We start from the raw sequence: 13,005 nt of genomic DNA on the forward strand, positions 1-13,005 counted from the left end.
CACTAGAATTTTCAAAGCGTTGCTGCCCAATGAATGAAGGGTATCTCTTAGTTACTGCCTTGCTTGGCTAAATGCGCTCTCTGATGCGACTGTTGAAATTGCCACATTTAGCACGTCTCGAGCCATGGCCGAAAGAACAGAAAATTAATTTGAGTTGCTCCTCCACCAACCCAGTGGTAGAAATTCCTTTATGTGGGGCTCTGATGACTTTTGCAAGTAAAATTGGAGTTCATCAATATTCCTGCTACTGGTTTGTTGATGCTCTCCTAGTGTAGACCAAATCAAATAATCTTCAACATCATCATTATCATCCAAAGCTCCGGTCCTAAATGTTGAAACTGAACTTGAAGGAATATTTGCATCTACAGCAGCAGAAGCATCAACAATGTTAGCATAATAATTATATAAAGTTTGTAAATGTTTGTGTAAATCAGAAATACAAGTTTCAATATCAGGAGTTTCAGTTGGTCCAATATCCATATAAGCATATAAAACAATGATTAATTGGCGACAAATGGCCATTTTGATAGAAAGGTTTAAATAGCACCAATTAGGTAAATCGGGGGAATTGGGTAGAAATATTTTTTTAATTTATCTAGCATAGATTCAACAATAGAAGTATATCCTTCTTTCTTCTTCAAATTATGAAAAAAGAGAAATTTCAGCAATATGAACTAAACCATTTGCAATAGTAGGATAATAAGCTCCAGAAAACTCAAGTGTAGCCACATAAAATTTTGTAAAAATTTTACAACATTTTCAATGACATTCCAAGTTCTAGATGTTAACAAACAGTTAGGATCAGCACAATGAGAATTAGCAACTTCAGTTATAGGCATTTTATATTTATAACAACATCTTAAGAATAAATAAGTATATATAATTCCATCTAGTAACTATTTCTTCAGGCATGAGTCTTGGTTTTCGTCCATATTGTACAAATTTTTCCTTAAATGCATTTAATCTAGCACTTCTATTATTTTTTTGAATTAATCCAACAACTCTTCTAACTAAAGTGATCTCATCTCTAAATAATTCAAGGCCACTCTTCACAATTAAATTATAAATATGACATGCACATCTAACATGAAACATTTCAGGAAGTGGTGGATGTAGATGCAATTTTAATATTGTAATAGCAGCATTATTGTTAGTAGCATTATCAAATGACATACACAAAAAAAATTCTACAAGATTATAAAATATAGCAACTTCATGGATAGTGTTACTTATAAATGTATAAGTATGACTTTGATCTTCATTATATTTAAAAGCAATAATACGTTTTTGCATACAAAAATTATCATTTATCCAATGGTATGTAACAGTCAAATAATCATTTTCATTTACAGCACTACCAATATCACAAGTAAGAGAAACTCTACAAGAAAAACTGGCGAACAAATAACGGATATATGTCTGATATTGTCCAAAAAGTCTAAAGATATCAGCTCTACAAGTACTTCTAGGAATACCTTTAAACAAAGGGTTATAAATTCTTTAAATATAAGTAACAAGATATGGTGAAGCGGCAAAACTAAAAGGTAAACAACCTAAAATAATCATTTTAGCTAATTCTTCCCGATCTTTCTTAATATCGTATTTACCCATTAAACCGCCAGTACCCAAGTTAAGGTTTTATTGTCCATCTTCCTCATCAGTACCCCAATTAAGAGGGTGGTGCTCTACCATGTGCCTACGAAGTTGACCCGTTCCCCCTCCCTTACCGGTCTCATGTTTATAAACATTCTTACAAATTTTACATCTTACATAACTTTTATCTTCTTTTAGTCTTTCAAAAAAATTCCAACACTTACTTCTTAATCTTCGATTCCTCTTAATAGGGAGGGGATGCCTACTTGTATTACCACGACCTCTACCCCTAATATTTTGAGTTTGACTAGCATTACCAGGTGTAGCTGGTGGTGTTTCAAGATTATCAAGTGATTGAATATTATCTAAATTATCATTTAAATCATCATCTATACCATAATTTTCTTAAAGTCGCTCATAATCCACATTTAAATTTCCAGGTGAACTTTCAGAAATATGTGTAAAGCTACTAAAAGAACCAGCACCACCTCTTGATTTTTTAGAAGTTTTACTCTTACTACTACCCACTCCTATTAGTGCACGCTTTTTTGGTTGCTCTTAATATATTCATTAAGTAAATTAAATTAAGAATTCTAAATAATAAAATAAAATATACACCAAAGAAGAGAAAGAGATGGAACGAGTGTACTCGGATGCCGCACTAAATTTGATATCAAACTTAATTGATAGACTAATACTTGATATCACACTTCACTTGAATACTTGATATTTGATAATAATAATTTTATAGTGGCTAAACTAAATATTTGATGAAACTTGAAATAATAAGTAATTGAGAATTTAAGAGCAATAATCAATATTATCAAGAGAGAATTGAGAGAGAATTAGAGTAGTAAGAGAGTAAATTGTGAGAAAAAATGAAGAAGAATGAGGGCTATTTATAGTTTTTAAAAGGTTAAAATTGTAATTTATCAATTATTAGGGGTGGGGGCTATTTACTTAAGGGGGAAGGCCAAAATGGCCATTTCTGCAAAAAAAAGGTCGTTGCCCAACAGTCATTTTTGAATTTGACCGTTGGCAACGGTCCAAAAATTAAAAAAAAATATTGTAATGAAAATCGGGCTGGACCGGACTATAGCCCGATAAAAACCCGTTAACGGGTGACCGGGCTAACCGGGTTTCGGTGCACCGTTACTAAAATATGTTCGTCCAAAACTCGCTCCCCGCCCAACCCATCCTAGCCCGTCCCCACCCCCTAGTAGTGAATAACTCGTAGTGATTGTCTTCAGTGCTTTCTTCTGGTTATTTTTGATTGATTCTGACTTAAGAGTCCAATGAGCAGGTAGTATAAATATATTTACTTGGCTGAATAAAATTTCTTTTAACAAAATAAAATAAAATATGGAGTTAATATTCTATAATATGTTTAATGGCATTAAATTATCTCTGGTCGAATTTATTTTATTAACGTAACCATATGAAAACCTAAAAAATAAGTTTTACTAAGTGATAATGTTAGAAATATCGTAAAACATTTATTCGAAAACTAGATTCAAATTCTAGTTTTACGCAAACCAACACAAAATAAATGATTCATTCCTAGTTAAATTACCTATAAGGTAATTATAAGTAAATCTTATCATTGATAAACAATAATATAACCTAGTAAGTAATAATTTATTATTACATGTTAAACTATATAAATAATGTAAACTATGTATACATTGTTAATATATACGGAAAAGGGTTTCAAATGCCCTTAAACTATTGAAAAATGTTTAAAAATACCCTTTATTCACCAATTGGGCTAAAAATACCCCTCCATCCACCTTTTTGGTTCACTTATGCCCTTTGACTCTTAGATCAATGCTAAATTAAAAATATTTAAAAAAAATATTTTTTTCAGTTTTTTTAAAGCATTTTTTTGTAAAAACAGGAAAACAAATTGTAAAAACAGAAGAAAAAATTATTTTTATCAAAAATATTTTTGTTTTCTAAAAACTGAAAAAAACAATTCAACAAAATATTTTTTTTTTAAATTTTTTTTTCATTTATTCAGTTTTTTTTCATTTTTCCATTTTTTAATATTTCAGTTTTTAAAAAACAAAAATATTTTGTTAAAAAACGAAAATATTTTTTCCAATTTTTACAATTTTCTTTTTTAGTTTTTATAAATTTGTTTTTTCAATTTTTACAAAAAAAAAAATGCTTTCGAAAAACTGAAAAAATTGAAAAAAAAAATATTTTTCAAAAACGAAAATATTTTGTTTAAAATAGTTTTTTCAGTTTTTAAAAAACAAAAATATTTTATTAAAAACAATTTTTTCTGTTTTTACAAAAACAAATTCCAGTTTTTACAAAAAAATTGCTTTAAAAAAACTAGAAAAAAATGAAAAAAATATTTTTTTGTAAAAACTGAAAAAAAAAAGACTTTACTAAATTAGTGGACTACTTGTGGATTAGTTTGCAAAATATTTTTTTTAAGTAATTTTTTTTAATTCAACATTGATCTAATGGTCAAAGGGCGTAAGTGAACCAAAAAGGTGGATGAAAGGGTATTTTTAACCCAATAAGTGGATGAAGGGTATTTTTAAACATTTTTCAATAGTTTAGGAGCATTTTGAACCCTTATATATATATATATATATATATATATATATATATATATATATATATATATATATCCTCCGCTTATATATATAAGGACCAAAAATTGGAAAAGGGCCAAAAATGTCCTTGAACTATTCGAAATAGCTCAAAAATATCCTCCGCTTGTTTTTGGTGCCAAAAATATCCCTGCCGTCTATGTTTTGGACCACAAATGCCCCTAAGTCGTTAGTCTTGTCATTGAAGCTGACATGACAGTCCAACTAAGTTAGATTTGCTTACATGGCCATCAACCTAAGCAATTTAGCATGGCAAAACTATTTTTTCGGAAAAACTATTTTTCCGAAATTTTTTATTAAAATGCAAAATCAACATTTATTTTGAAAAAAGTAAAAAATATTCAGAAAAATTATTTATTTCGGAATTTTTTTATTAAAATACAAAATCAACACTTATTCCGAAAATAGTAAAAAGATTCCGGAAAAATTATTCTTGATTGGCTTTATGATTTGATTAAAAAACTCCATTGTTTTCTTTTGTGAATTTATGATTAGTTTGATCTAAAATTTTAGATACTTATCAGTTATAGCTTCACAAAAGGCACACTTCTACTATAAGTATCAATTGGTTCATCTGAAGTTCTTATAATTTTTGGAGTTTTCAAATTTTAAAAAATTCCAAAATTTAACTTTAAGTGAAATTAAAAAATTTCACGGTCGAACACTTATTCCGAAAAAAGTAACAAATTTCCGGAACAATATATTAAAGCACGCTCCAAAATAATTTATTTTGTATATTATATATAATATTTTAATAAATAAATAATTTTTCTTAATTTTTTTTTACTATTTTCGGAATAAGTGTTTATTTTGTATTTTAATAAAAAAAATCCAAAATAAATAATTTTTCCGAATATTTTTTACTTTTTTGGGAATAAATGTTGATTTTGTATTTTAATAAAAAAATTGGAAAAATAATTTTTTCGAAAAAATAATTTTATCATGCTGGATTGCTTAGGTGGATGGTCATGTAAGCAAATCTAACCTAGTTGGACTGTCATGTCAGCTTCAATGGCAAGACTAACGGTTTAGGGGCATTTGTGGTCCAAAACATAGACGGCAGAGATATTTTTGGTACAAAAAATAAACGGAGGATATTTTTGAGTTATTTCGAATAGTTCAAGGACATTTTTGGCCCTTTTCCGGGAAAAAAAAAAAGGAATCCCGCCTTTACTTTTCAAAATGAAAAATGAAATAATCAACGTTTATTTAGGATTCTTTGTCACAAAACCCAACAGAAGGTGACCGTTCCCTCCTTCTCTTATCTCCTAATAGTAATTTCATTATTATCCCTTTTCATTTTCTTTGATTTTTCAAATTCAAAACTGACCGTTGCAACAATCTTTCCTTTTTCTATTACCCCCAAACTCCAAATCCCATTCATAAAATCACTCTCTTGCTCATTCTCCAAAACTCAAAAAACATTCCAAGAAAAAGTGTGGGAAAAAAATCTGAATTTTCAAATGGCACTCAGATCTCTCGATAACGCTCTCCCTGTTGCACTTGAAAGACCCAAAAAACAAGCAAAAGTCATAGCAGCAGTAAATCATAATCAGAAACAGTCTGAAGTTGTTGTCAATGATGAAAACAAGGCTCCTGTGCTAGATTCCACCGTTGATTACATCCCATCTGAAAATCTTGAACCTATTCCCGGCCCAGATAGCAAAATCCAGGTAACTCTATTTTTCTCTGGATTTAAGTTATATACACCATCAATGTAAAGATTTTTTACACTTTCAGTATAATTTAACTTGTTACAACAGGTTTTCACACAATTTTTCAGGTTATCATATCAAGATTGATAGAAATAGTTTATAGTTACCTATTGTTGTAGGTTAATTTTTTACCCCATGGTGTAAAAAATCTATACCCCATCCACGTCATATATACGCGTTAAAAGATTCACTAAATAATCAATTTGATATTTGAACCAGTAAATTAGACATGATGTCGTAGAATTTTGAATCTGAATTTATAAAGTTTAAATCCCGGATCTGCTTGTGGGGGGAACTCTCTTGTTGTTTCTTCTCTCTTTCTTGAAATTAAAGATTTTATTACCATTGATTGAATTTTTCTTTTGTAAATTTCAGGGACTTGTTGAAGGGTTGGAATCTAAAGATTGGTTGGAAATTTGTCACTCACTGAATGATACGAGGCGATTTGTGTTGTTTCACTCTGCTCTCTTGCTGCCAATTTTGTAAGTTCACTATTGAATTTATGGGAATTGTGTTGTTTGATTTTAGGTGTTTGAATTTTGGGATGAGAGATGTGGTTTCTTTTTTACTTATTTTTATGTCGTTTTGCAATGTTAGGGACAAAGTTATGTTGGTGATTGTTAAGGCAATGAAAAATCCAAGAAGTGCTCTTTGCAAGACTTCTGTCATGGCTTCAGCTGATATCTTGAAAGCTTTTGGTGATAAGTTATTCGAATCACCTATTTCTGATGCATTTGAAAACGTGGTACGTATCTGCCCTTAAGGATCTTGTCAGAGCTATCGAGTTGGTAACGTTCTAGTGACTGTCTAATGATAATTTAATTGGATTGTATGGCTTTTTACAGCTTTTGCAGCTGCTGCTGAAGGCTTCTCAAGACAAAAGGTTTGTTTGTGAAGAAGCAGATAAGGCGCTCAAGGCAATGGTGGAGTCAATGACTCCTCTTCCTTTGCTCCATAAGCTTCACACCTATGTGAAACATTCCAACATGAGAATCAGAGCAAAAGCTGCAGTCTCAATTTCAGATTGTGTTTCTAAAATGGTTGGTGAACTTATACATTCCCTTGAACTTACAACTTATTTCTTTCCAGAATGTAACTGTTGCAGCATTTTGCTAACACAAACTAACGGTTGGCATTTCTATTCTAGGAACGGAATGGAATGGAGGAGTTTGGATTCGTTTCGTTGGTTCAAATTGCTGTAAATTTGCTCAATGATCGACTCCCCGAGGCAAGAGAAGCAGCTAGAAGTATAGTGGTTTCAGTATACGAGGCATTAACAGAGAATGAAGAGCAGAAACAAGAGACATGGCAAGACTTTTGCCAGTCTAATCTTCCAGCTATTCATTCACAAGCCATGGTTAAAATTGTTTCTTCCTAGTAGACTTTACAAAAGACAGAGTAATAGCAGTAAAAGCTCTTGTTTAGTGAGCCTAGGAAGCAGCAGCATGCTGCAACTTCATGTATTATCATTTTGTTCCCAAAAGTTCGTTTGAGAAGTAATTTAAGTGAAATAATAGTTTTCACTCACAAGTCTTCAACATTTTTTCCAAAGTGGTTCATGTCAAAAACAATTTCAACTGCACCAAATACTTTTGTTCAACTGAACTTAAAATATTCATTTCTTTTCAACTTCACTCAAATAAATAGGCTCTATTTTTCATTTTTTTCGACCACAAGCAAAGATCACATAACTCTAAAAATGCTGATGATAAAAACAATGCCTCGTGAAATATAGTTCACAGAGCTTGCTGGCAATGACTATGATTGAAATCTTCTTTCAGCTTAGCAATCCGCTGCAAAAGTTTTCTCACCCAACAATGATGCAATAGAAAAGTACAACCACAAATAAAAGGGAAAACCGTTTAATTATATGCACAGAAATAATGTGGCGTTGTGTGTATGTTTTACATAGATGATTCTCAACAAATGCACATTGTGCATGAGTTCTCCAAGCCTCATAAATAGACAGAAAAAAGGGTAGCCCCTAGTAAGAAAATGAAAAGCTCTATTTGATCTTTCAATGATTTTTCAAGTGAAGCAAAACAAGATTGTATCCCACAGATAAAATGCCATATGTTGGTCCATTGATAAGATAGAGAGACCCTCATTTCTTGTATCTGCTGCAATCAAGGACGGGCAGCTTCAATCTCATTAGCATAGATGCCAAGATATCACCAAAATTTCTCTAGAGAGACAAAGGATCTATTCTTCTTCAACAGAGATTATTCTGGTTCAACCAATGAGCGCAAGGCCATCTCAACATCAGTTAATGGTTGTCCAGCATAAAGCTTCAGTTTCCCCTTCTTCACAACGATTGCCTTCATAGCATGTGATCTAACTGCCTCGATAAGTTCCTGAAAATATAAGTATTTTATGCCTTCTTAATAAGTGAATGATCAGAATTAAAAAATATCATGGTATATACACAAGTTGAAAATTCAGTTACACGTTCATAGATACTGTCACTCTTGCGGAGTAACAAATTAACCAACTTTTCTTTAGTGGACTTTCAACAGTACTAATAGTCCTTGAAAGGGTAGTAGGGTGGTTGTTATCAAAAAATTAATAAGGTCCTCAAAATGCAATTGGAATAGAATGCAATACATGGAAATAACATAAAGATACTCAGACAAGCTTAATATTCTTACTTTAACAGGAAAAGGGACAATTTCAGCACTGAAGTCTCCTAAATCGTCAAAGAAGGACTCCAAGAGATAACAAAAATTGGTGGCATCACCACGATCTTCAAAGGCAACTGTATGAGATGAGCTACCATTCGCATTAGAGCTACTTTTTATGGCAAATAATCCTTCTGGTCCTTCATCTTCATGACCTCTCCTCATGCGAATAACCTGCATATTAACATGCACGTTGGTAACAGAAGCATGAAGCAAAAGCCACAGCAAACACATTTATTCAGACTTTGGAAAATTGGAAACAGACAGGACAGGAAACAAAAAGCAATCTATCTGACATAGGATTAAGATTTGTCCGTTCAAAACACATTAACATATAAATTTTGACTGTGAATATCCAATATAAGGTCAATGAATCACACAAGAGCATTGTCAAGTATCTTTCTTGCTATACTGAATTATTGGTACTTAAACAACCGGATGTCAGCAATATACCAACTAGAAAAGTTCTCTGATCTTTAACACAAATATGCAAGTGCCTCAGTAAGGGAATCCGTGAAATATATGAAACAAAATTATTGAGGAGAGCAACAACCAAAGAAAGAGGGTAAGGTTATACAATATGCAAGGGAGATAAAAATGGCTGGTTAAAGCACTTCTAGCACGATGCTACATAAAATCTGATAAATATTTCTCACATGATAAGACAAGGATCACAGTTATCCCAAAAAAAAAAAAAAAGATAGAGAGAGAGACAAGGCAATGATCCCAAGTTCAAGTAAACTGCAGTAACAGCACATTGCTTCAGTTCAATAAATTGGCTTCCTCCCAGACTTCCCACCTTTCAAAATCTAAACAGAGCTCAGATCTTTTTTTTTTTCTTTTGACATCACCAAGTTTGCTGCAATACTTAGAACCACAAATAGTGGGAATACAAGCTGTCGAAAACAAACAAGTAAGAAGTGATCATAGATCCATATACATACAAGAACATAAGGAAGACTGAACCACCACAAGTCAGTATCATTTCCTGATTTCATACCCCCGTTTGGTTTCACTACTTTTTGGTCCTTAACCTCCTCCATCTTTGAAGCTCCATTTCGATTTGACTTCTTGTGTCCGTTCATTGTTGTAGTACTCTTCATACTATGTGATTCTTTTGAGTCCACAACTTCAACCAAAGTGTTTCCAGTATTTGAAATAGTTCCTGTCTCCTGAATTGGTTCTTTTGAGTCTACAGCTTCAAACAAACTGCTCCCATTATTTCTATCTACCGAAATATCTGTAGGTTACAACCAAACAGTGCAGTACATTAAAATGCATCTCTCGCTGATTACAGGAACTAGTGTAACAAGAGACAAAATTGGTTCCAAGATTTCTCTCATTGTTTTTCAGCAGTTACTCAATAGGTGAAAGACATAAAGGTTTAACACTATAAAGTACAATTTCAGAAGGTAATCAATAGATACAAACCCTGGGCAGCGATAAAGCGTGTCATTACATAAAAATGAAGCCAGTTAAAAGGGTTTTAGAATGTTACCGATTCCTGGTTCAGATTCCTCCAAGTCTGATGCAATTCTTTTTTTCTTCCGCCCTCTCGTCTCCAATGAGTTCTTCTTGACAGATTTGACAACATCAACTTTTCCACCTTCAACTTTTTTAATACACCTTCCTTTTTCCCGCCTCAGGTTGTTTTCGGATGATTTCTTCATCTGTACAGGTGTTTCGGATTCTGCCTCTTCAGTGTTCTCTTTTCTCTCTATGCTTTCACCAAAATTCATGATAGCACCTCTGTGAGAATCAAGGGTGAACAGGTCTACCTCATCATCGCCTGACACATCGACTCCACCTTCTCCATTTCCGTTCTTCAGTACTTCAGTGTTGCCCTCCACGGTTTTTTCTCCATTTGTACCAGCACTTGGATGTTCAGGGGGCACAAAACCCTTTGGTTTATTACTTGGCTTACTGCCGAAATCTCTAATTTTATGCTTTCTTTTAAATATTAAAGCAGCATTAAGCTCTTTCTCATCCAAATTAACACCATGTTTCCTGCCATTTTTATCAACATCCACCCTTGGATAATTAACAGAATTTGCAGGCTGCTTGTCGCTACCCTTCTCCAGTCTCTTTCTCATCTTGATTAATCGTTCGTCAACTTCCTTCTTTATTCCAATTTTAACATCACTATCTTCTCCATCCTCGCTCTCCTCATCGACGTTACTTCCCTTCGTCTCCAACCTCTCCTTCTCTCTTGCCTCCCTTGCCATATGTCGAATTTCCTTGATCTTTTTCTCCATTTCAGTCTCATCCACAAATACAATACCCCCATTTTCACCATTTTGCTTTCCGTCTCCATTCACAAACATTCTCAATTTGTGCTTACTTTTACCTTCCAAATCCAGGACTTCATTTTTATAGCCATTACGATCCGAAGTTCCATTATTTCCACTATAATCAGCTGAACCAAGTACCCAAACAGCACAAACCGTTTGAAATACAAAGGCTCCAACTACCCACAACCCAAATTTCAGTAACGAGCTTTTAGTAAAGACACCTGTAGTTGCATCAACAACTCAGTTTTTACAGCCATTAAGGTATTAAAAGTTTTAACTTTTATAGCATAAATCATCAAAATTCACTACAGGGGTTTTAGAAAAATGTACCTGCAGATGCATCAACAACTCCGGCAGGGCCTGAAACTTCTGACAGTCGGAGTTCTTGATTTCCCGACGTGTTCAGCTCGTCTCCGGCGGCTAGGTCGGAGGAAAAAATGTGGGTTTGTTGAAGTGGGGTTTCATAGAAAGTACCTGCAGTGTCATTAACAACTCCGGCGGGCTCTGAAACTTCCGGCAGCCGGAGTTTTTGATTTTCCGGCAGTTTCAGCTCGTCTCCAGTGACTTGGTCAGAAGGCAAAATGTGGGTGTGTTGAATTGGGGTTTCAAGGGGACTTATTATTGGTTCAGTTCGGGGGTTTATGTAGGGTTTAGTTAGGGTTTTGAGTATTTTTGGACGGAGATAGTTTTTTCTCTTTGTGAGTTTTCTTGGGCGCGGTGTAATTACGGCACATGCTAGCAAAAGAGGTTTCCTTGAAAGGAGAGCGTGAGGTCGAACGAAACATGGTGAAGTGCTGTAAGCTCCCGCCATGGTTGTGGAGTTTGACCTCGACACTCAAATGTGACTTTGCAATTTTTTTATTTTTATTTTATAAATCATTATAGCATATGAGTTGGACCTCAACACTCAAATGTGACTTTGCAATTTTTTATTTTTTTTTATAAATCATTATAGCATTATGCATTTTATTAAGGATAAATTAGCAAAGAGCATTTCACTTTACTACCCACCTCTTCACTTGAACTTTTCATTTGACTTATTACTATGGTAACTACGCGATCGGTCGTTTCATGAGTTACAGTCCCATTTTCTCCATTTCTGTTTCTTTATGTGTTGTTCAATTGTATTTCATCGTATCGTGTTGGTTGGTTCAGGTTCGGAGTAGTCTTGGAGTGGAATGAGGTACTTAGTCTCTTATTTAGAAGCTTAAGTTGGAAAAATTAACCGGATGTTAACTTATGTGTAGAAGATCTCGGATGTGAATTCTGATGGTTCGGATAGCTCCGTTAGGTGATTTTGGACTTAGGAGCGTGTTCGGAACGTAATTTGGAGGTCTGTGGTAGAATTAGGCTTGAATTGGCGGAATTGAAAATTTGGCGTTTTTCGGTCGGCAGTGGAAATCTTGATATCGAGGTCAGAATGGAATTTTCGGAAATTGGAGTAGGTCTGTAGTGTCATTTGTGACGTGTGTGCAAAAATTTAGGTCATTCGGAGGTGATTTGATAGGTTTCGGCGTCGTTTGGGAAATTTGAAAGTTTATAAGTTCTTAGGCTTGAATCCGAGGATGATTTGGTGTTTTGGTGTTGTTTTGAGTTATTCGAAGGCTCGACTAAGTTTGAATAATGTTATGGGATGTGTTGGCATGTTTGGTTGAGGTCCTGAGGGCCTCAAGTGAGTTTCGGGTGGTTAACAGACAATTCTTGGTTTTGGAAGTTGGAATATTTTCTGGTATTTTGTTGCAGAGAATTCCTTCATCGTGTTCGCGAAAGGGCTCTCACGTTCGCGAAGGGATTTTGAGAGGGGCAACTGAGTTGTTCTTCGCATTCGCGATGTGGCTCCCATGTTCACGAAGGTGTAGGACTTAAGGCTACGCGTTCGCGAGGTCTGTTCCACGTTCGCGTAGGGTCAGCCAGCTAAGGCTTCGCATTCGCGAGTAGGTCCTCGCGTTCGCGAACGAGGAACTTTTGGTCTGAGGCAGCTTGTGCTTCGCAAACGCGAGGGCAGTACCGCGTTCGCGAAGAGGAAACATCTGGGCAGAATGTTTAAAGTTCAAAAACGAGGGTTTGAGTTCATAATTCCAAAATTCAATAGAGAGCAGGG

General features: G+C 34.1%; 2 protein-coding genes across 3 annotated transcripts; one reads left to right on the top strand and one right to left on the bottom strand.

Moving 5' to 3' along the window:
• The first annotated feature begins 5,543 nt into the window (after positions 1-5,543).
• Positions 5,544-7,473, top strand: LOC107797861 (uncharacterized). The gene is made up of 5 exons (XM_016620782.2): positions 5,544-5,893; positions 6,311-6,417; positions 6,533-6,680; positions 6,781-6,975; positions 7,083-7,473. Exons 1-5 carry the CDS (start codon positions 5,684-5,686, stop codon positions 7,311-7,313), a joined length of 891 nt encoding a protein of 296 aa, XP_016476268.1. The 5' UTR covers positions 5,544-5,683; the 3' UTR covers positions 7,314-7,473.
• Positions 7,474-7,781: 308 nt separating this feature from the next.
• On the bottom strand, positions 7,782-11,787 carry LOC107797862 (uncharacterized). 2 transcript variants are annotated; one of them, XR_012711612.1, is made up of 5 exons: positions 11,235-11,781; positions 10,112-11,125; positions 9,614-9,853; positions 8,584-8,787; positions 7,782-8,289 (listed from the first exon to the last, which is right to left on the bottom strand). XR_012711612.1 is itself a non-coding variant. In XM_016620784.2 (5 exons), exons 1-5 carry the CDS (start codon positions 11,713-11,715, stop codon positions 8,158-8,160), a joined length of 2,127 nt encoding a protein of 708 aa, XP_016476270.1. In that variant the 5' UTR covers positions 11,716-11,787; the 3' UTR covers positions 7,782-8,157. The 2 variants fall into 2 exon arrangements, 1 of the variants encoding a protein (XP_016476270.1); XM_016620784.2 differs by having other exon boundaries at positions 9,558-9,853; positions 11,235-11,787.
• Between the last annotated feature and the right edge of the window lie 1,218 nt (positions 11,788-13,005).

This window comes from Nicotiana tabacum, chromosome 7 (assembly GCF_000715075.1).
Source record: "Nicotiana tabacum cultivar K326 chromosome 7, ASM71507v2, whole genome shotgun sequence".
NCBI lineage: Eukaryota > Viridiplantae > Streptophyta > Magnoliopsida > Solanales > Solanaceae > Nicotiana > Nicotiana tabacum.